General features: G+C 38.1%; 1 protein-coding gene across 1 annotated transcript in view; it reads right to left on the reverse strand.

Moving 5' to 3' along the window:
* The window catches only part of FMN2 (formin 2), a 492,613-nt gene that overhangs the window by 249,700 nt on the left and 218,652 nt on the right, over nt 1–24,261 (reverse strand). Inside the window, exons 10-11 of the mRNA XM_045048716.1 lie at nt 4,271–6,024; nt 2,462–2,606 (exon numbers count right to left, since the gene is read on the reverse strand). Of these exons, the coding sequence (XP_044904651.1) occupies nt 2,462–2,606; nt 4,271–6,024 (1,899 nt within the window). The remainder of the gene's footprint in view (nt 1–2,461; nt 2,607–4,270; nt 6,025–24,261) is intronic.

The raw sequence follows: 24,261 nt of genomic DNA on the forward strand, positions 1-24,261 counted from the left end.
GGAGGGGAGGGGAGGGGAGGGGAGGGGAGGGGAGGGGAGGGGAGGGGAGGGGAGGGAAGGGAAGGGAAGGGAAGGGAAGGGAAGGGAAGGGAAGGGAAGGGAAGGGAAGGGAGAGGGAGAGGGAGAGGGAGAGGGAGAGGGAGAGGGAGAGGGAGAGGGAAAAAACAAAAGCCTTATCCCTTCAAAAACAGACCTGAAGTGCAGAGCTCAATACCAAGACCTAGACCAAGGAGATGCTGAACAAGGTTATCAGGAGTCATAATGGAGACTTTTCCATTAACCCTGTTTGGAGTTAAAGTCAACAGTAGCATCACAGTCAATAAGTGCAAATTATGACATTGGCAAAGTCTCTTACCCATAGTTTATGAAATGTCTTAATGACAGAGTAAGGTGATCATGCTGAGATGATGTTCAATGCAGATGAACTGGTGTCGTGCACAGTCCATCTCAGGCAAACTAGCTGAATTTGTGAATTTTTGATGATTTACACATAAATCTTATTTCAGTAAGCCAAAAACTGAAGATTATGTCAAATAAGTATGAAATCCTAAAGTCTCTGGTAATATATGAAGTATCTTCCTTATCTATGTTCATTCAGTGGAAAAAAAGTGGTGATGAAAGATAGAGAAGACATTGTTTGCCTTTCTGAGTATACCTTCCCTAGACAAGAAACATCCCATGTCACATCTGCCCACCATCAAATGACAATCCTGGCTGCCTCATTGTCCTTGATACATATGTGTACGTGTGTGTGTGTGTGTGTGTGTGTGTGTGTGTGTGTGTATACATGTGTGTATATACATATGTGTGTGTATATATATATATATGTATACCAGTTACATGTGTATACACACACACACACACACACACACACACACACACACATATACAGACACTCTCTACCCATATTCCTTGCCCAGTTTTCCCATCTCTGACACAGTCCATAAGAATCCACAGAAGAGGTATGATTCAGCCTAAGTGTGCCATATGCAAATGTACTGTGAAAAGAGTTTTTCTTAACATTTACCTCTGTCAGAGAAAATGTGGTTTTCCATTTGTTTTTATTCCCCTTAGTACTGTCACCTTGGCCATACTGATTACTATGAGATAAATGATTTTCTGTTTTTTTAATCATTATTAGGCATAGTCTCTGATTATGAAGTCCTCCTCCCATGGTCAGCTGGTTTACTTTTAAACAAATATTTATTCAGTGCCTACAATATGCCAGCTATTGTCCAATTTATCATAGTCCTTGACCTAAGGTCACCAGAGGCCATTTGTACTGCAATAAATGATTCTGAAAACCTCAGCTGCGTAATGTTTAGGTATGCATCATTTTCAGAATAATAGAAAAGCCTGCAGTGAGCCTGCTTATCACTCAGCTAGAGGTCCCAGGGGTCAAGCTGTGCCATTCAAATCTATCCTCCCCTGGCTGGATTTGGCAGTCTCCATACGGTGGGAGTTATTTGATCTGAAATAAATATCAATGGATCATACTTTTAGCTACAACTCTGGGTCATACTTTTAGCTACGACTTCCAGGTCAGGGGCAAAAATTCAAGGAATCACCCCATTGGTTGCCACTTATCTGGGGAGAACGGTCCAGGAGAACACTGGGGGCTTGGGGTCTCACCTCTCTCTCACTGCCTCCCAGGACTGAGCTGCTCACCATTCTCTTGCATCCATGCACTCAACACCCCCCACCAGAAAAATTAAGAAATGTAGCCATTTCCCCATTTTAGGGTGAAAGATGGACAGCTAGCAATACCTTCTATATGGGGCTTATTACTGTGGAATTTTAGTATAATTTCCTGAATGACAAGAAATTTCATGATCAAGTCCATTGGGTGGACCAGTTGGGAAATATTTCTTTGAAATGTTTTTCTCCAAATGTACTAGTCTTTCTTTGTCTAATCCAGGTATCACAGTATAGATCAAAGGCTCTAACAAAGAATGGAGATGCTGGTACTATATGTAAGGCATCCTTCCATATGTCAAGTACGGTGTGATTGTTTAACTCGATTCTAAAGAGTGTCAATTCCACAAAATACCAAATGCATTATATAGATTACTAAGGACTAGACTTCTTGCTTCCTTGTTTTTCTTTGCCCACTTTTACTTTTGTTTCCAGCCATACTAGTGCTCAGATGAATTGCAATCAATTAACAACTTATTTCTAGACAACTAATTCTGGAAATAATCAATAGCTGAAATTTCGGAAGTATGTATCACAAGGCTAAAATTAAAATAGTCAGGACATTGTCACTTGGTGGAAACTATTATTTGCTGTTCTGTTTGGCATAATTTTACTTAATTACATGTTCTAAAATTCTAACTTCTATCTGGTTAAGGACTATGGAGGTTATACAGCCCAGAAAACAGTTTCATTTTTTTTTTTCTAATGAAAGTTCATACTTATGCCCAAAATACTGCCCAATCTCAGAAAACACACAAATACTCACTTGTTTAGCCTTGGTCTTTGTGATAGTGTCAGAAATAGGTTTCTTCCTCTCCTTCATGGCAGTTTTAGAAAACAATTCCTCAAATTCATGACAATCTATGGATGGCTCTTCAATTTTTTCCCAAATAAGTGAAGCACTGGAGTCTCTAAAGTTAAGCAAAAGACCAATGAAACAGTCATCAAACCAAACTACAAGATATTGTCGTGAGCATAAACAAAAATGAAGAGAAGGAAAGAAGGGCAGAAGAGAAAAAAACATGAGAGGAAGTCAGGAAGGAAGGAAGGAAGGAAGGAGGGAAGGAAGGAGGGAAGGAGGGAAGGAAGTCTGGAAGGAAGGGAAGACGAGGTGGAAACAAGGGCAAGAGGAAGGTGATAAGAAAGAATACTTTTTCTTTAAGACTAACATTTGTTTTATCAACTTGATAAGAAAGTTAAAATGCCATCAATACAGAATGAAACCTTTGCCTAGAAAAAAATACTTTCCAGGAATTCTTAGTTATCAAATCACTGTATAAAAACATAGAAGCAAAACTCCTCTCAGTATAAGCTATGAAGGCAAGAAATATTTGCTATCTCACAATTCAAACCTGACTCATCAGCTTTGTGAACTATGCACGGGTTAAAAAGGAAATTATTTTATGATCCAAGGCGGTGCCCTCCATCTCCCGCCCACTTCCATCACCCACTGTTATCTGACTTTACTGACTGTAGATTCATGTCGTACCACCTAAAAAGGGTAGATCTATTTTTTGAAACAAAGGAACAACACAACAAAATAACTCCTTATAATGTATCTGGATAAAACGAGTTTGGGTCACAGTTTGACATGATGCCTCAGCATATATAAGTAACATGGAAATTACAGAAAGAATGAGCTGCAAATTTAGAAGTAGTCAAACTACGTAGATTCTTCTCCCCTAATGTGATTCAGTGATGAGAAAATTGTATAACAAATGAGAACAAGGCCTGGAAAGATCCTACTCTAAATGCATGCCACATCATACAAAAATTAAAAAAAAAATTCAAGGGATCATGGGAAGTTAGAAAACAAGGAAGGCCAGTAAGGTTTAAAGAGTATGGTTTGTCCCCCGCCAGCACATTCCTCACCCATGTGTCATAGCACTGTCCCAGGGATCAAGGGACGTCAACTATAGACTATGCATGGATAAGTAATATGCCAACAGCATACATGGTGGGAAGTATTCTTTTATAAATATCATTCCCAAGTATGACTTTATGACCACATTGTGTCACAAACTCTCTATATAAATGCCAGGAAATTCTCAAAACTAAATTATTTCACACATGGGTGTGGATATGTGTATTTTTGCATAGCACATCTTTGAACAGAAAGACTACTGCAAACAAAAGGGAACAGTAACACAAGACTGTGCCTTCAAAAGAATGCAAAAAATATCCTCAAGAGTCAGTATGTCTTTTAAGGGTTTGATTTATATTTATAAGCTATTTGCTAGAGTGAGGTTCTGGAACGAGGCAATAGAGCATGTATGCTAAGAAAAATATATCCTTCCATCTTTATAAGATTGATCAATGACTATACAGATAGATTATCTGTACATCTTATACATTGATACACATATATCATTTGTTTTATACCTTTGATACTTTTGAGAAAAGTCTAAAATTTGAAATAACAGATTGCTTCAGTAAATATTAACATAAAAACCTACAGATAAGTTTCAGAGCAGTACTTAAAAATACACTAAATTGTAATTTCCCCAAGAGTTTTAAAGGTAAATGCTCCCTCCTGTTGACAAACTGTGCAAAGATGAGCTCCAATTCATGTTACCTTTTACTATGCAGTTGAATTCTCGTCCAATACAGAGGCTTCATGGGCCGACAAGGCTCTACTGGCTGCTTCCTACTCCCTCTGTCTTGGTTCAGCCCTAATCCAAACAAGCCAGCTGGCAATGGAGGAGGAAGAAAACCACACACTTGTGGTGCTGATAAAGTGCTACTTCCAACTTGAGGGGGGAGTGGAGGGCCTGATCCAGGAAGCAGAGGGGGTGGGGGAATGCCTGTTCCAGAAGTTGGCAGGGTAGCTGGAACAGGTGGAATCCCCATACCTGGCAAAGGAGGAGGTGGAGGAACCCCAACTCCAGGCAGAGGAGGGGGAGGAGGTATTCCTTCACCTGGCAGGAGAGGGGGAGGAGGTATTCCCACTCCAGGAAGAGGCGGGGGAGGAGGTATTCCCACTCCAGGAAGAGGGGGAGGAGGAGGTATTCCCACTCCAGGAAGAGGCGGGGGAGGAGGTATTCCCACTCCAGGAAGAGGCGGGGGAGGAGGTATTCCCACTCCAGGAAGAGGGGGAGGAGGAGGTATTCCCACTCCGGGAAGAGGAGGGGGAGGGGGTATTCCCACACCGGGAAGAGGAGGGGGAGGTGGTATTCCCACACCGGGAAGAGGGGGGGGAGGTGGTATTCCCACTCCGGGAAGAGGAGGGGGAGGTGGTATTCCCACACCGGTAAGAGGGGGGGGAGGAGGTATTCCCACACCTGGCAGAGGAGGGGGAGGAGGTATTCCCACACCTGGCAGAGGAGGGGGAGGAGGTATTCCCTCACCTGGCAGAGGAGGGGGAGGAGGTATTCCCTCACCTGGCAGAGGAGGGGGAGGAGGTATTCCCTCACCTGGCAGAGGAGGGGGAGGAGGTATTCCCTCACCTGGCAGCGGAGGGGGAGGAGGTATTCCCTCACCTGGCAGAGGAGGGGGAGGAGGTATCTCCACTACAGGAAGAGAAGGGGGAAGAGGTATTCCCTCATCAGGCAAAGGTGGAGGAGGGGGCGGTAACATTTCTGTACCAGGCAGAGGAGGAGGTGGGGGGATGGCTATACTGGGAAGAACAGGTCTCGTTGTGCCAGGGAGAAGGGGAGGTGGGGGAGCTGCCATGCCTACACCAGGCATGGAACTGGAAGACTCTGTGCAAGGCAGAGGTGGTGAGGGTTGGACGTTATGGCTGTTTTCAAAGGAAGAGAAAACAGAGTGTTCATGGCTGGTTTCAAACTCAGTATGAAGAGAAGGATGGGAAGGCTGTGACCCGGACTGTCTTTGACTGTCAGACTTCAGGAGGGATGGAGATGGTGGAGGCAACGTGGGCTGATGTGTGTCGAGCTGTACTGATATTCGCCTTGGAGACACAATCAAAGAAATCTCCGAACAGAATTTTGTCTGAGGTCCAGAAGGTGAGGACGGCACAGGTGAGTCTCCACTTTCAGCCCCAGGTGGGTGGTGAGGACACTCTGGCAGTGTATTCACAGAAGGCAGTATTGGTATCCCACCCTCTTCTGTCGGGGATGTCTGGATTGACTTTGCCTGTAAAATCCTTTGATGACGTACATCCTTTTCTCCTAACCTGAGAGCTTCAAGACAGACATCTTCTAAGGGTGCACCTCCATTCTGAGCCCCATGACGGCCTCTGGCCATCTCCACGTCCAGGGCAGGATACCCCTTCTCCAGTTCAGCTATTTTGGTCCTCAGATCCTCAATGGTCTGTTCCAGCTGCTGAATTACAGTTGCCTGTCCTTCAGACTTCATGTCAAAAGCTTCCTGAGGGACAACAAAGACAGACATAGTTAAATATAAAATAACGACTTGGGGCACCTGGGTGGCTTAGTCAGTTAAACGCCCAACTTCAGCTCAGGTCATGATGTCACAGTTCATGAGTTCAAGCCCCATGTCGAGCTCGCTGCTGTCAGTGCAGAGCCTGCTTCAGTTCTTCCGTCCCCCTCTCTCTGCCCCTCCCCCACTTGTACTCTCTTAAAAATAAACATATATATGTATGTATATATATGCATACATATACATACATATACAAAAATAAATATATATATATACATACATATAATAAGGACCAAAAACTATTTAAATAATAAAATAATTTTTAAAAGTTGTAAAATATATTTGTTTGTTGTAATAATTCCAGAAGGATCCCTTCACAGAGAGATACCATTAGTATTTCTATGTATCTTGTCCTTTCCACACTTGGACTTCAAAGTGGTTTACACATATCACCATAAAGTCCAAAGGCCATTGTTTGTCTAATCTTTAAATGGTCATTGAAGACAAGTAGACCAGTGAAAATAGGGAAGAAAATTCTGAGTGAAAAGCCAGTTTATTTCCTAGACAGGCTCCTCTCATACCTTCCCAAATAATATTTGCTATTAAGATGTTCCCTAAAGACATTTTAAATCCTCAGTTTTAAAAGTCATCGCTACCTTTTTAAAGGTAACCCACTGAAAGAATCTCCAATAAAATTATGTGAAATAGCTTTCACATCCATATGCATATGTGTCATTTCACTTATAGCATGTTTACTTTAATTTTAATATTTTACCAAAGGCATTTCAGAAAGTGTTACCTGGGTTAGTAAAATGTATAGATTATTTTCATTTCTCTAGTGTAACCTTAAAAGTGACCTTAAAGCATCAGTAAATATTTTTTTAAGTTATCCTGATAACTTAGTAGTGTTCTCACTTTCCCATTTTTTTATAATGACCATATAAAAAGGTTAGGTGATAAAAGGCACACAAGAAGTAAATTCTGGAAAAGGCTTCTAAACTCAGTTCTTAAATGTTATTACCAAGGCCAGCTTTTTTTTCATTGTAGATTTGATTATAATGAAAGCACGATATGACCTCTTCTTCATAAAGCCATTATTCTCAGGAGCCAGAAACATAACAGGGTTTTTTTAACACACAGAAGACAGAGTTAGACAAAATGCCAAAATGGAGGTCACAGTCAGAAATCTAATTGAAACAGATATAAGTAATAAGCCTGATGGAGAATTTAAAAAGGAACAATCATACAGATACTCAGTGGGCTTGAGAAAAGAATGGGAGACTTCAAAGAGCCCCTTACCACAGAGATAAAAGAGTTAAAAAAAAGTCAGTAATGAAAAATGCAATAACCAAGATTTGAAACAGACCGGATGTAAAAACACAAGGATGGAAGCAGCGCAGGAATGAATAAGTGATATAGAAGGTAAAATAAATGGAAAATAAAGAGGTTGAACAAAAGAAAGATAGATTTATGGAATACAAGAATAGACTTAGGGAACTCAGGGATTCCATCAAATGTAATAATATTTGTATTATAAGAGTCCCAAAAGAAGAGAGAAAAGGGAGGGGGGAAGAAAATTAATTTGAAGAAATCATACCTGAAAACTTCCCTAACCTGGGGAAGGAACATAATGAAAGTGATATAAAAGTAAAGGATGTGAAGGAGAAGGAAGAGAAATACGAGGAAGAAAAGGAAGAGAAACTGATCCTAAATCATAACAGCCTAGCACAATAGCAAGTATTACACTTCTTTCTACATAGATTTATGCTCTCACATTTACAAGCCAACTAGTCCAACACAACACTCAAAGACAATGATCATAGAAGATCATAGTACCCGTGGCTATAAGGATTCCTGAGATTTTTATCCTTTCTAATTATTTATACGGGCAGCAGAAAAAGACTTCTTAAATGGAATCAAGACAATTTGGCAGTTACTTGGATTGACTCTCCCAAGCTCCAGCACCTTCTCCTTCTACGTGCAGAAGTGGGAAGAAAAACTACATTTACAGATTCCTTTGCAGTTAGGTTCATCCAATTAGATGCAGATACACAGAGATTTAGAAAGCGGAATGATAGGAGCCATACTCCAAGTGTCCTTAACTGTTCTGTTAGTGATCAAGATCTGCTACCTGGAAGCTGCTCTGAAAGAATGTTGCACTGTCTACTTTCCAGTTTCCAATGGTGGCTTCAAAGGTTTTAGCTTCCCTGGTATACCAGTTATATATGACTCCTTTGAAAAATTTCAGCCTAGAAGCAGATCTTTCAAACTTTCTAATCGTTCCATGAAAAACTTAACTGTGTATAGGAAGCCCTTCTGTTTAATATATCTCGTATGGTTTCTGGTTCCTCAGTAAAGCCCGACTGATATAACCATGTACCAATACTTCAGGATAAAATACAGAGGGGAAAAAAAGGTTCTTCCAGTAAGCAGCCTGAGGTGATCTCCAAATATGGTTCACTATTCACTTGTCCCAGAATGCCCAACAACATCATGCAAATCAAAAGGTTCAAATCTTCATGTTCACTTTAAGAACACCAGTGAAACCATACAGACCATCAAGGGTATGCATATGGAAAAATCCAATAAATATGTGAAAGACATCACTTTACAAAACCAGTGGCTGCTATTCCATAGTTACAATGGTGTAGTTGGTAGGTATGCCCAGGCCAAATAGTAGGTCTGGACACAGGGTCAGTGGCCCAAAAAGAGTGCTGAATTTTTGCTGCACATGATTAAAAATGCAGACAGTGATGCTGAACTTAAGGGTTTAGATGTAGATTATTGGGTCATTGAGCAATCCATATAATCAAAAGCCCCCAAACACAGACTACCAGATTTACATAACTCACAGTCAGATTAACCAATACATGAGCTCCTAATGCCACATTAAAATGATCCTTACTGGAAAAGAACAAATGGTTCTAAACCAGAAGAGGAGATTGCACAGGAAAGAAAGAAAGAAATCCCAGAAGAAAATGACGAAATAAAAATTTATAGACTAGGAATAAATTCAGCATAAAATAAATGCAAATAAAAAGGTTTTTTTAATTGTGGAAAAAAGATTCTCTTCCTAAAAAAATGAAGTAAAAAATAAAGCAACAATATTCTTATTTCTAAATGATTTTTTAAATGTTTATTTATTTACTTTGAGAGAGAGAGAGAGAGGGTGTGAGTGAGCAGGGGAGGGGCAGAGAGAGAAGGAGAAAGAATCCCAAATAGGCACCATGCTGTTGATGCAGAGCCTGACGTGGGGCTTGAAGTCATGAACCATGAGATCATGACTTAAGCCAAAATCAAGGGTCCAACACTTAACCTACTGAGCCACCCAGGCACTCCTCTAAAACTATTTTTTAGCCTAACTGTAAGCATGAACAAATTATTAGAATTAAAATTACTCAACTGTTAATTTTCTACTATACAAACTTTCTGACTAAAGTATATGATGCCATGATATATGACATCTTTTATGAAAAGATTTTCATTTTTTACAGTGTGTGAGAAATTCATCATTTTCCCCAATGGCCTCTGACAATACTCTATAATGCAAAATAATCTTTTTAAACATGTATGTCAGTTATCGTCCTTACCAAATTAACTAACGCTGTCAGGTGCTCATTAATCAATCACTTTTCATATGAATCAGGTTCTCTATCTCCTTCCCTGAAGTCAGGGAGCACAGGATTCTATAAGAGCAACAATTTCACCTTATACTGTATTTGCATCATGTGGCTTAAAATATCTACAAATCATTGGTAAAATGACATTGCCCAAACTAAAGCATGGTAGATAATAATAGATAGTCTCTGTTAAATGGGGATAGATTTGGGGTTGGGCTTAATTCTACAAGTGGTCAATTTATTAGAGTACATTGTTCTGTTGTGTAATCTACTTATTCTTTAAACAAAATGGTAGTTGAGGGCATCTGGATAATAAAAAGATGAGAAAATGAGGAACTGACACACTCCATAAGCTTCACAGGTTTTCAAATGTGAGACACGGTATGAATTAGAATGGGGAAACAGCAGAGGAAATAGACAAGAAAATAAAACTCCCAACTGACTTTACAGTAAATATGGCAATGCTAGGCTTATGGTACCAAGAAGGTGGTGAAGTCAAAGAAGTCACGAAGATGAGAGCAAACAGACTGCAAAAACAAAAGGCTGACGTTTGTGTAGAGAACTATTCTGTAAAGATAATTATTACAGATGGAGAACAGGAAAAAAAAAAAAGCTGTAGGGAGAGACTGTCTGCTTCTTACATTATTCCCAACGTAGAGAGAACAAAAAACCAAGTTGCTAAAATCCTGATTCCCCTCTATGACCCTATTTTAACCTGCAAAATCCCAGCCCAAATCAATGTTACAATCCTCGTATTCCATTCCAGGAAACAGCAATTAAGCTCATCTCAAACCTTAACTGATTAACCTGTAAAATCAGGCCAGCCATCTATACTTACAGAGTAGCCAAATGTATGTAAGGTTTTTGGTTCTCAATTCAGCTAAGATTCTTCAAAGAATCTTATCTGCCCTTCCTTATCCAGGACGATCAGTCAAGGGCTGGTGGGCTCTCAGAGAGTACCAATTCCCTATAGAGCTATTTAGAGAAGGCTGTGTTGTTGCCTGTCAGCAGTAAGAGTTAGTTTCTATTTGGGTCATATTTTGTATTTTTTAAAAAGATTTATAAAGAAATTTACATGGTAAGTAATAGTTATCATCAAGAAAAAAAATGCTGTGTATTCTCTGGCTATTTAAGCAAAAGTCCTTTCAGAGCCCACCCACAAAGCTCAGATTTACTCTCTAAGAGCCTTCCAGGCACTCTGTGGTCCATGGAACGTCCTCAAGTTGAAAGCTTGTTCCCTCGTGTCTTGTGCCTGGTACTTAATCTTCCGTCTCTTCAGGGTACAGCTAGATAGAGGCCTATCAGATCCTCAAAGGATTTGACGATGGTAAAACGTACTTTCTATTATCTTTAGACTTCTACACTTTTCAAAAAAAAAACAGCATTCCCAGTAATTGTGTGACCCTTTACCCAATGTTAACTGTTCTCACTATTAAAAATTAAAATAAACAATTTTTTAAAGGAGAATAGAAAAAAGTGATCTTTATAATTTTTCAAAGAATCCAAACAATGGGTACATCCTTATAAATGGAAGAAAGATAACAAATCTATTTTAGTTATCCAACACAGTATGTAATATACCTTAAATATTACCAATGTTGAGATAGTTTGTATTTTAAAATATTACTTCAAAAAAAAATATTACTTCAATCCCTTAAATCATTATAAGTGGTAAAGTCTGCCATCCACTTTGGCTGAACAATTTTATACAATACATTAGCCAAAATTCTTCCATTCCTGTACAATCTTATACGTGGGTGGTGATGGTTAGTTCTTATAAATTGTTTGAACACTTGCATATCACAAAATACAAGCTTCCATTAAAAAATAAAATGTTCACCAAATTTTTTTTCTGATTACAAGATTATGATTCCCAGAAAAAGAAACATTAATGTAACATTAAGGCTAAAACTGTCAAAAAGGAAGCCAAGATACACTCAAGTAAAGCTTTTGCTGAAAAGTTAATTCACTTCGTCTTTGAAACTTTATGATGCTTATAATGTAAGCAAGATACTTTGAGAGCCTAGAATATAAAAATAGATATCGGAAAGTTAACACTGTGATAATTTATTTTGTAAATGTTGATACGAGATATGTAATTTATTTTCTATCATTCAGATTTTCAAGTTCTGCTAAATTCTAAGGCTATGTTACTGGCAAGTTACGATACCTGTAGACATCTATAAAATATAAATCCTACTCTTCACAAAAGCATATAAATTCTCTTTCATGATCTAAATTCTAAACAACATTCTAAGGTTTTTGAACAATGGCATTCCAGTTTTACAATAAGCCAATACATGCTATACACGATTCTATAGAAAAAGAAATCCAGATTTTAAAGAGATAAGATAATGCACAAAAAGAAATTACCATCAATTTCAAGTTTGAAAAGGAATTTAAAGAAAGGAGGGAATATCAGAACATATGATAAGTAGAAAATAACTTACCTAGGTCTTCTTAAAGCAGAACATATCATGGAAAAGAAGAGCTTCACACACAGAAAGCTAAAATGGCACCTCTGGAATCCTTACAATGAAACAGATGAACTATTGAAATTATAATATTGTTGAACTGGAATGGATATGACAAATCTCTTCCAATCCCTTTATTGCTTAGATGAGAAATGTGAGTTAGAGGGGAGAGGGATTTGTTAAAACTCATAATTGGCTGTATTCCTTTTAACATCTCTTCACTGCAGTAGTTAACAATTTGATCGATGCGAAGGTTAAAGTCAACATCATTAGTGATAACCAAAGTAGAAGTAATAAATGTGTTGAGAAAGGGGGTCAGGAAAAATGAGGAAAAAAAATAGCAAAGAGAACCTGCTTTTTTTGGGGTTCCCCCACAACTTCTGAATTTTCTCTCCAGTTATTTGAGCTGCAGTTGTGGCAACATTCTGGACCATAATCTAATATAGTTCCAAATAGTGCAAGGAAGAAAAACACTCTTGTTATAGTTTCATTTTCATTAATGGTCTGTGGATATAAAGCGCAACTCAGTTTTCCACCTCCTCACCACCTTCTTCTTTAACCCAACTAATCTCTAACATTAAAGACTTCCTAAAAAAAAACAAAGCTTGGAGGAAATTGAATGGGATGGATTAAGAAGATTAGCCAGAGTGGTAGAACTGCGTTTCAACCCTGTTGCTCTCCTAAAACTGCTCTCCCAGTAACCCCTACTGTTCTTATTGCCTGCAATTTTATACTTTCTCCCTTCCATTTTGTTTTCTCTGTTCCCTCCTTTGGATTTTTTTTGGGGGGGAGTAGGGTACCAAACCCACAGTAACTCCCAAGACTTTGTTCTTAACCCACTATCCTCTCTGTATATGTGAGGAGAGCACATAGAGTTTTATATCTTTAGTCTTCATCTCTATACTGATTATTGCAAAGTTTTTCTCTCCCAACAATACTTCACTTCCGTATCGTCATTGGTTAGCTATCATTGCTTTTTGATCACCTGACATTTTCCTTAAATTTAAGGAATTTATTTTCCAAAGAAACATCTAGGCACAGTAGTATCTCTCAATCATTTTTCTAAGTCATTGGCTCATAATGTGTACCAGAATCACATGGAAGACCTATTAAAACACAAATTGCTAGTACCCACCCCCAGGGTCTCCAATTCAGTAGGTCTGGAGCAGGGCCTGGGAATTTGCATTTCTAATCAGTTCCCCGGTAATGCTGATGCTGCTGGTCCAGGGACCACACTTTGAGAACGACAGTCAATTTTTACCCTAGCTATGGTTACCAAATCCATTATTTCAACTTTTCCTTTTATCAGATAAGTACCTTAGTTCAGATTCTCCTGACCTGAATGCGGATACATTGAGAGGTTAATAACTGGTCCTCCTTCTTGGCTCCGAGAGGCATGTCACAGCCTTCTTGTGCTTGGGAACACTAGACAGAGGTGCAGCACTATGCCCAGGGAGGGGGGTGCTTTTTAAACAGTGATATCAACAAAAAGCATAATGAGGCCAAAAAAAAAAATATGGCACTAAATAGATTGCAAAAAGGATACTTGTTTGCAGCACAAGCTGAAACAAGAAGGCAGAGTGTCTGTCACCTTATTCCACCCGAGCGGGGCAAGTGCATGTAGGGTAACTCAAATTGTTCACCACTTTATGCATGTCTACAAATGAACGTGAAAGCCCTGTGAGTATTGATTTTAGGGCCACAGATATTGCAGATACGTATTCCGCAAATATAGAAGCCATGAATAATGAGAGTCAACTCAATTATGAGAGCAACTTTCCAAACCAGATATAACAACAATAATGACAAAAAAATAACAGCTAATATTTTGAGTGCCAGGAGCACATAAACTAATGCATTGAAGTTAATGCACTTAAATTAATGCATCTAAATGTCACAAAACCCCTATGAGATAGAAGTTTAAAGATGAGGGGACTAAGGCACAGAGACTAAGGCACAGCAAAATACTTTGCTTAGGTTTGCAAGTTAAAAGAATAACTGGTATTTGTGCCCAGGGAAACGGATCCAAAGCCCACGTCTTCAACCACTATGTACGAACAGAGGCAAATTTTCTACCATTTGCCAATAAGCACCCTCCGCTCTAGTCAGTGTGGTCTCCTACTATTTAGCTATTCATCAAATATTTTCTGAGCTCTTAAAAAATGTCGGGTGCTATGTTTGATAGAGGAAAGACAAAGAATAAGGACAGTCTTAGCTTTAGGGAGCCCAACTGTCTATGAGACACGCATAAGTCAACCATTATGGAAAAAGAAGACAGGTATGTGGGTCCCAGAGTAGGGATGCCAAAATGACTCTCTAGATTGAAGTCTCGGAAAGTGTCTAAGTGGAAATAAAGTTTAACATGAGTTTAGATGAACAAATAAACAGAAATTAAGTAGACTTTAAAGGCGGGGGAGGTTAGGAGTATAAAAGAAACATAAAAAGACAGATATGAAGGATCCTAAACTAGACTATTTTTCAGAAAACGAGGGTATTTTTTAAGGCTGGAACAAACAAAATGTAGGAAATAGTGGGTGGTAAATCCAAAGACGGAGAATGGTAAGGAAAAGCCTGTCATGCAGTCTCGAGGGTCTGAGTTTTTTTCTCAAATGTTAGGAGCAGTCACTGAATGAGTGTCAGCAGATATCAGATATAAGTAAATGTGGATTTGAGAAAGATAACTCAAGGCCTCGTGGAGGAAAGATTGGAAAGGATTAAGAGTGGAAGCACATGGGGCGCCTGGGTGGCGCAGTCGGTTAAGCGTCCGACTTCAGCCAGGTCACGATCTCGCGGTCCGTGAGTTCGAGCCCCGCGTCGGGCTCTGGGCTGATGGCTCGGAGCCTGGAGCCTGTTTCCGATTCTGTGTCTCCCTCTCTCTCTGCCCCTCCCCCGTTCATGCTCTGTCTCTCTCTGTCCCAAAGATAAATAAACGTTGAAAAAAAAAATTAAAAAAAAAAAAAAAAAAAGAGTGGAAGCACAGAACCCTGTTGGGGACTATCACAACAATCCAGATAAGACTAGACCCCTGGCCAAAGAGGCCCAGGAGGTGGAAAAGCAAAGCCGGTTGCTTGAGGAATACACTGAGTCACCTCTTACATCACCTGGTCACCTGGTGCCTGTCATATCCTGCCCCACAAACCCCATCCCCTGACAAAATGCCACATTCAGTTTCACTTTTGCGCCTTTATTCTCTTTTCTCATCTGAAATTCTCACTCTCCTTCCCTCCATCTGTTCAAAAACTATCACTTTCAGGACTTGATCTAAGTTTCACCCTTCCTAAGAAGCTGTCCTTAATTATAATTCCTCAAAAATATTCCTTTTTATTGTTTTAGTTCTGTAATACAATATATACCAAACACCTTGGCAGAATCATATTACATCTTGCAAATCATTTCATGTATATGGAAGAGCCTGGGACCTTGTAACTGTTTACATTTCCTTCAATATCTACCACAAATACCTTGCACACAGTACTTCAACAGATGTCCAATAAAGGATAAGCAACCTTTATAAGCTAAGAACTTTATGGGCTCAGCTACTCTTTCAGATGAGCTGCTTGACCTATTTGCCATTCTCCATAGGATATCAACCATGTTGTCCAACAAACGAGCTTTATACCATCTAACACTCAACAAAGCAAAGATACAACCTCATTTCACCTCTGACTGAGCCCTACTGCCCTAGAGAAAAGTGAAAACAAAGTGTGATATCTAATTCATTCCTCACATTCTCATCTTAAATTTTAACCATTTTCCAGATGCTAACTGCTTTTCATTCTTAAAATTAATAGAACAGTTTCTGTTTTTATTTCTAAAGTCAAAATGTCTAAATTTTTCTCTGAGCTAGTTGGGAGTTTCCACAAAATGAAAATATATTTTCCAGAAAAATCCTTTCTTCCCCTTAACATCTTGCCCAAATGTTACCCATTTTCAATGTCAGTGCCTCCACCCCCAGGCTGTCCTGCATCTCTTCCAGTCAGTCCCAACCACCTTCCACCTTGCCCCTCCCCTGGACCACTGGGTCAAAGTGTCAAGCACCCAAGAATTATCATCACAGATGACTAGATGACCCATGTTTTCTTCCCTCAACCATCTCTCTCTCTCTCAACCATCTCCCTCTACCTCTTTCTCTCTCTCTTTTAACCCCTATTTTTCTTACTCTGCTTTATATGTTAGTTATTTGCTTGTCTTTTAAATCATGATTTTGTGGGTTGATAATAACCATAGAAATTCATATTACTTTTTGCCTTGGAGTTTAGAAGGAACTTACATTAAACAATTTTTCCAGCCCTTTGATATGTGTAATACATTCCAACAAAATTCAAGTGGCTTCTTGTTTTTATGTCTCCAACATTATCCTTTTAGAATCACATTCACCCACACCTTTCTTTTGATCTGACCAATGCTTCTTTTACTCTCTAAATGTTTCTAGCCAAGACACATGTGAGTAATCCCTCAAGAACCATCAACTAGGCTACCTCACATTACTCACATCTTTTTCCTTGATTGGTTCCCAAATAAAGATGTTTCTGAAATAATAAATTGTACTGAGTCGTTATTGTGGAAGAGCACTATAACAGATACTTTAAGGAGAACCAATGGAAAACAATATTTAATCCCTCAAATAAGTTTGCAATCAAATTAGGCATTGAGGGGACCAAGGAACACTGATCAGAGCAGGAACCTAAGAAAAGAGTTTTAAGCCAATTTCAAAGGAATTGAAAATGGACTGAAATAGGATTTTGCTGGTTTTCTCAAGCCAGAGCATTTTTCTGACTTTTGACAATTTGTTTGCATATAAACCATACAACATAAAGGGTAAGAGAGTGCTGATACTATTTAATTTCTTTTTATTTTCCAGGACTTTGTAAGAGACATGGCTATTCACTATTAATAAAAATTTTAATGAGTAGAGAGACTTAACTTTGAGTTGCCTGATATTATCAATTATTACCCAAAGCTAGAATTTTTAAAGATCAAATTGTATTCTATTTACCTTTAAACTAGACCATTTGCATTAGAAAGATGTGATGAGTTTCAGGAAGATGTTTCAAAACACAATTTTATATGTTCAGTTGACCCTTTAACAGCACCAGAGTTAGAGGCACCAAACCCCCACACAGTAAAAATCCATGTATTACTTTGACTCCCCCAAAACCTGTTGACTGGAAGCCTTAGTGATAACATAAACAGTCAATTAACACATATTTTGTATGTTATATGCTTTGCATACTACATTATTACAATAAAGTAAGCTAGAAAAAATATTACTAGGAAAATCATAAAGAAAAGATAATACATTTACGTACTATATTTATGGGAACAAAATCCACATATAAATGAGCCTGCACAATTCAAACCCATGTAGTTCAAGGGTTGACTGTAACTTCAGAGGAAAAAATAAGTCAAAAATTGGGTGGTAACCAGTTTTGTTATCATAAATTAATCTTTCATATAGGAACATTTTTTAGAGATTATAATTATCTATTTTAGAATATAAAAGAGTTTATAGTTTAAATAGTATTTCAAATACTAAAGAATATAAAACAGAATTGAAAGACAGTCTTATTTCAGTTTTATGAAATAATTCTTTTTTTTTAATTTTTTTCAACGTTTTTTATTTATTTTTGGGACAGAGAGAGACAGAGCATGAACGGGGGAGGGGCAGAGAGAGGGGGAGACACAGAATCGGAAACAGGCTCCAGGCTCCGAGCCATCAGCCCAGAGCCTGATGCGGGGCTCGAACTCACACACCGCGAGATCGTGACCCGGGCTGAAGTCGGACACTCAACCGACTGCGCCACCCAGGCGCCCCTGAAATAATTCTTTAGACAGATTTTCAGAGCATATCACTTAAAAATAAATATCAATAAATGAGGTCCTAAAGAATGTAGTTTTATTTGAAAACTTTCTCTAATTCCATAGGGCCATCAATAAAAGCACTCAGAGAGAAAGCTATAGTTTTTTGTTTTTTTTTTTTACATGAGTACCAGCTGTATTTGCTTTAAGCATCAAACTCTTGGGCAACACCACAGCCTTCACCTCCTTTTAGCTGAGAAAAGGCTTTATGAGTTATGTGGGGGGGGGGGGGGGTTTCCCAGGGACATGGAGCTCTCAGAATTATTAACTATAGGAAGAGAGTAAAAGTCAAAATTCATTCAATAAATTCCAGAGTGCTCAGACTGAGAGAACAGGTGCCTGAACTCACATCTGAAGAAAAATTTACAGGGTGCTTTCCAAACCTGCTCCACACCTCTGACTAAGCAGTCCTAATGATCTCGCGTTACAACCACAGAATATTGCAGGCAGCCTGGGATGGACCAGAAAGCCTATTCAGATCATCATTCATACAGAGCAAATGGACTTAAAACCTCTCATTTCCTTCAGCAGTGGGTAACATACAGAGATACAGAACTGCCATCTAGTGACTAAGTAGGAAAAAGCAAAGTGCTTTACATGAAAATAAAATTGTAAGGTTTTTTTTGTTGTTGTTGCTCTTTTGTGTTTTTTGTTTGTTTTTTGTTTTGTTGTTGTTGTTGTTGTTGTTTTAAGAGTTGTGAAACGCTGGGGCGCCTGGGTGGCTCAGTCAGTTGAGCATCTGACTCTGGATATATAGACTCAGGTCATGATGCCATGGTTTGTGAGATTGAGGCCAGCATCATGTTCTGTGATGACAGTGCAGGGCCTGCTTGGGATTCACTCTCTCCCTCTCTCTGCCTCTCCTCTGCTCACGCTCTTTCTCTCAAAATAAATAAACATTCTAAAAAAATTAAAAAATAAGAGTAGTGAAATACTAAAGTTAGCAAAAAAAAAAAAAAAGTGGCACAATTTAACACACCAAAGTTATACCAAAACTTAAAAATGTATGGGGAAACTAAGGAGCCTCTATATGTGCCTTTGAAACATATCTTGATATTTGACTCTTATAAATGATATATTGTAAATATAATAGAATAACTTAAAATAAACTAACAATGTCATGATTTTGGCACAAATGGTATTAAATAGCCAGAGGGCAATTGCTCATGTAAAAGTATAATTTTTATCATAGTGTAGCAAATATGAGGTATAAAATCAAACAGACCTATATATTCAAATCCTGGCTCTTAAACCTTTATCAATTTGTGACTCTAAGTAAGTTAACTCCTATAAACATCTTTTTTCCCTATCAGTTAAATGAATTAAAATAGTTACTTTAAAGGACTATTTTAAGAATTGCATAAGATCATGCAGTAAAAGTGTATATGCATAGTAGATTGGTAATTAATTCTAGTTTTTTTTTTATCATTTTGATGACCATTTACTTTAAGCACTTATGAAATACACACATATTATCTAAGAAGAGAACTAGTCCATAAGTAAACTTATGGCAAAGAAAGTAAACAACCATTTTTGAGGAATTAACCTCAGTTTCTCCCAAATACTGCTTCCTCTCAATTAATTTATTGTATTTTCTGGCTTATAGAGAGTTCACTGGAAATAAGGAAAGCAGATATGAAATTTAAGTTAATCTATTTCACCCCTGAATTTCCAAAGCTGTAACATCGGGCATTTGTAAAACACCCAGTGCACTGGGTTTCCTGCTTCTTACAATATATTTTACCATGGTTCACAGCTCAAGAAAAATAGAAAAATCACTATAATTTTACATACATGAATTGATACTTGAATCTTAATACACACAGCAATGTCGCATGTTTATCATTTTTATAGTATAAATTATGTTTTGTTGAGGCTTTCTTTGGCATTATCATATGTAATAAAAATTCAATAGTATATGCCCTGGAAATAATAATTTAGAAAAATCTAACATATTATCAGATTACAACTTAGTCATGCCTCAAAAAAATAAAAAATAAAAAATAAAAGAAGCTGTAGAAAATGAGAGGATATTTTCAGGGCACTATTTTTCTTAATTATTTTTTAATTTATTTCTCTGCCTCTTTTTATCTTTCTTCATCTCAATCACTGTTGGCTAATCATTACACAATTTATTAAATAACCATCAGTTCAGAACACCATCCCTCTCCAAAAGCCCTGGCCTTGTGTAGGTCTCTGCTCTGACAAAAAGCTGAAAAAACATGTTTTGTGACACTATCCTGAAGGGTATCATTAGTCTTGGAGCACCTGGGTGGCTCAGTCAGTTAAGCATCTGACTTCAGCTCAGGTCTTGATCTCATGGTCTGTGAGTTTGAGCCCCGTGTCAGGCTCTGGGCTGACTGCTCAGAGCCTGGAGCCTGCTTCAGATTCTGTGTCTCCCTCTCTCTCTGCCCCTCCCCAGCTCATACTCTGTCTCTCTCTTTCAAACATAAATAACATTACAAACTTAAAAAGAAAAAAAGAGTATCTTTAGTCTTACAACAATGGCCAATGTAGCTACATTTTTTAATTATTACTATTTGTTTAGTTGAAGTATAGTTGACATATTAGTTTCAGATAGGTAAGATAGGTGAAGGGGATTAAGAGGTAAAAAATAAAATAAATAATAATAAGTAAGTCACAGGAATGAAAAGTACACTGTAGGTCTCAATAATATTGTAGTAACTTCATAGCTGTATTTTTTAAAGCATGAGTAAATTGTAGTTCTTGAAGATTGTTATATTCTCATTGCTCCTCCAGAGGGAGCACAACCTTCATGTATGATTCAGGACGCTGCTTTTCAAAAGGGATGTCAATTTTAACTTGGAAAAGCTCTCAAAAATCATCAAATTCTTTAATTTGACAGAGAAAAACACCATGTCCCAGAAATCCTAGTATGCTGTTACACACTAACCAGAAACAGAACTGGGCCTTGAACCTGGATGAGAATCTTCTCATCTTCCACTAGGCTGTGCTGGAGGATAGAGTCTTCTTACTGATAATATCTAGTACTCAGTTATTTTCAAAAGACTAGTTGGAAGAAATTATAAATACATTTTTAAAAACTGGTTTTGTATCCAAAAGAGCAATTGCTATCTCCAATTACTATTCTATATGTTTCCTTTCTTGCAGTCTTTTTTTCTTTAATAGTGTTTTGATTTCAAAAAACAAAAAACAAAAACAAAATTTGGCTTCTTTAGTAAAAGAAAAACGGTTTCTGTGGGAATTAAACGGGCACTAACTAATGTTTCATCCACCAAAGTAACTTAAAAATATGATTTGACTTTAGAAAACCTCTGGCGAGTTCTTCAAACTCGCATCCATGTAACTATTAGTTCAGCCAGGCACATCTCCATGTGACATCTGGAATGGAAACTGTCCTGCTGGACCCAGCTTCTGTCAGGCCCAACTCTTTGGCTAGATACAGAATGATGCAGCTTCTAAAAAGCTTGTACTCCATTCCGCTTCAAGGTTGATTTTTTTTTTTTCAAAGCCTAAATGGAAGACAACGTCCCCTTCCACATGATTATATTTCCCTGAAGACAGAGAAATAAGGATGGCCTCAGCTAGCTGGCACATGAAAAAGAAAATCAGAACCTGTCACAATTTTAAGACAAGTAAGAGAGATGGGGCGCCTGGGTGGCGCAGTCGGTTAAGCGTCCGACTTCAGCCAGGTCACGATCTCGCGGTCCGTGAGTTCGAGCCCCGCGTCGGGCTCTGGGCTGATGGCTCAGAGCCTGGAGCCTGTTTCCGATTCTGTGTCTCCCTCTCTCTCTGCCCCTCCCCCGTTCATGCTCTGTCTCTCTCTGTCCCAAAAATAAATAAACGTTGAAAGACAAGTAAGAGAGAAAGTAAGAAAGAAAGGGAGTAGGATTCAACATCCTAATAAGATCTTCTTACTCCATATAAATAAATGGAACAAAATAGAGAAGCCAGAAATGGACCCACAAATGTATGGCCGACTAATCTTTGACAAAGCAGGAAAGAGTATCCAATGGGAAAAAAAAAACAGTCTCTTCAATAAATGGTGCTGGAATAACTGGACAGCAACATGCAGAAGAATGAAACTGGACAGTTTCTTATACCATACACAAATATAAACTCAAAATGGATGAAAGACTTAAATGTGAGACAGGAAACCATCAAAATCCTACAGGAGAAAACACGCAAAACCTCTTTGACCTTGCTGCAGTAACTTCTTACTAGACGTGACTCTGGAGGCATGGGAAACAAAAGCAAATATGAACTACTGGGACCTCATCAAGATAAAAAGCTTCTTCTGCACAGCGAAGGAAACAATCAACAAAACGAAAAGGCAACCAACAGAATGGGAGAAGATATTTGCAAATAACATATTGAATAAAGGGTTAGTATCAAATATGTATAAAAAATTTATCAAATTCAACACCCCAAAAAACAAATATTCCAGTGAAGAAATGGGAAAAAGACATGAATAGACACTTTTCCAAAGAAGACATCCAGTGGCTAACAGACACATGAAAAGATACTCAACAATAAAGGTCTTCCCAAACAAAAACTGAAGGAATTCAGCACCACTAAACCAGCCCTACAAGAGATCCAAAGGGGGACCCTGTGAGACAAAGTACCAGAGACATCGTTACAAGCATGAAACCTACAGACATCACAATGACTCTAAACCCATATCTTTCTATAATAACACTGAATGTAAATGGACTAAATGCGTCAACCAAAAGACATAGGGTATCAGAATGCATAAAAAAACAAGGCCCATCTATTTGCTGTCTACAAGAGACTCATTTTAGACCTGAGGACACTTTCAGATTGAAAGTGAGGGGATGGAGAACTATCTATCATGCTACTGGAAGTCAAAAGAGAGCTGGAGTAGCCATACTTATATCAGACAAACTAGACTTTAAGTTAAAGGCTGTAACAAAAGATAAAGAATGGCATTATATAATAATTACAGGCTCTATCCATCAAGAAGAACTAACAATTATAAATGTCTATGCACCGAATACGGGAACCCCAAATATATAAAACAATTGCTCACAAACATAAGCAACCTTATCGACAAGAATGTGGTAATTGCAGGGGACTTTAATACCCCACTTACAACAATGGATAGATCATCGAGACACATGGTCAATAAAGAAACAAGGGTCCTGAATGATACATTGGATCAGATGGACTTGACAGATATATTTAGAAATCTGCATCCCAAAGCAACAGAATATACTTTCTTCTCAAGTGCACACAGAACATCCTCCAAGATAGATCACATACTGGGTCACAAAACAGCCCTTCATAACTATACAAGAATTGAGATTCTGTGTCTTCCTCTCTCTCTGACCTTCCCCATTCATGCTCTGTCTCTCTCTGTCTCTAAAATGAATAAATGTTAAAAAATATTTAAAGAAAATATATGGAAACAAATGAAAATGAAAATAAAACAATCCAAATGTTTTGGGATGCAGCAAAGGCAGTCCTGAGAGGAAAATACATTGCAATCCAGGCCTATCTCAAGAAACAAGAAAAATCCCAAATACAAAATCTAACAGCACACCTAAAGGAAATAGAAGCAGAACAGCAAACACAGCCTAAACCCAGCAGAGGAAGAGAAATAATAAGATCAGAGCAGAAATAAACAATATAGAATCTAAAAAACTGTAGAGCAGATCAACAAAATCAAGAGTTGGTTTTTTGAAAAAATAAACAAAATTGATAAGCCTCTAGCCAGGCTTCTCAAAAAGAAAAGGGAGATGACCCAAATAGATAAAATCATGAATGAAAATGGAATTATTACAACCAATCCCTCAGAGATACAAGCAATTATCAGGGAATACTATGAAAAATTATATGCCAACAAACTGGACAACCTGGAAGAAATGGACAAATTCCTAAACACCCACACACTTCTGAAACTCAAACAGGAAGAAATAGAAAATTTGAACAGACCCATAACTAGTGATGAAATTGAATCACTTATCAAAAATCTCCCAACAAATAAGAGTCCAGGACCATATGGCTTCCCTGGGGAATTCTACCAAACATATAAAGCAAAGGTAATACTTTTCCTTCTCAAGCTGTTCCAAAAAATAGAACGGGAAGGAAAACTTCCAGACTCATTCTATGAAGCCAGTATTGCTTTGATTCCTAAACCAGACAGAGACCCAGTAAAAAAGAGAACTAGAGGCCAATATCCCTGATGAATATGGATGCAAAAATTCTCAATAAGATACTAGCAAATCGAATTCAACAGCATATAAAAAGAATTATTCACCATGATCAAG

This window comes from Felis catus, chromosome F1 (genome assembly GCF_018350175.1).
Source record: "Felis catus isolate Fca126 chromosome F1, F.catus_Fca126_mat1.0, whole genome shotgun sequence".
Taxonomy (NCBI): domain Eukaryota; kingdom Metazoa; phylum Chordata; class Mammalia; order Carnivora; family Felidae; genus Felis; species Felis catus.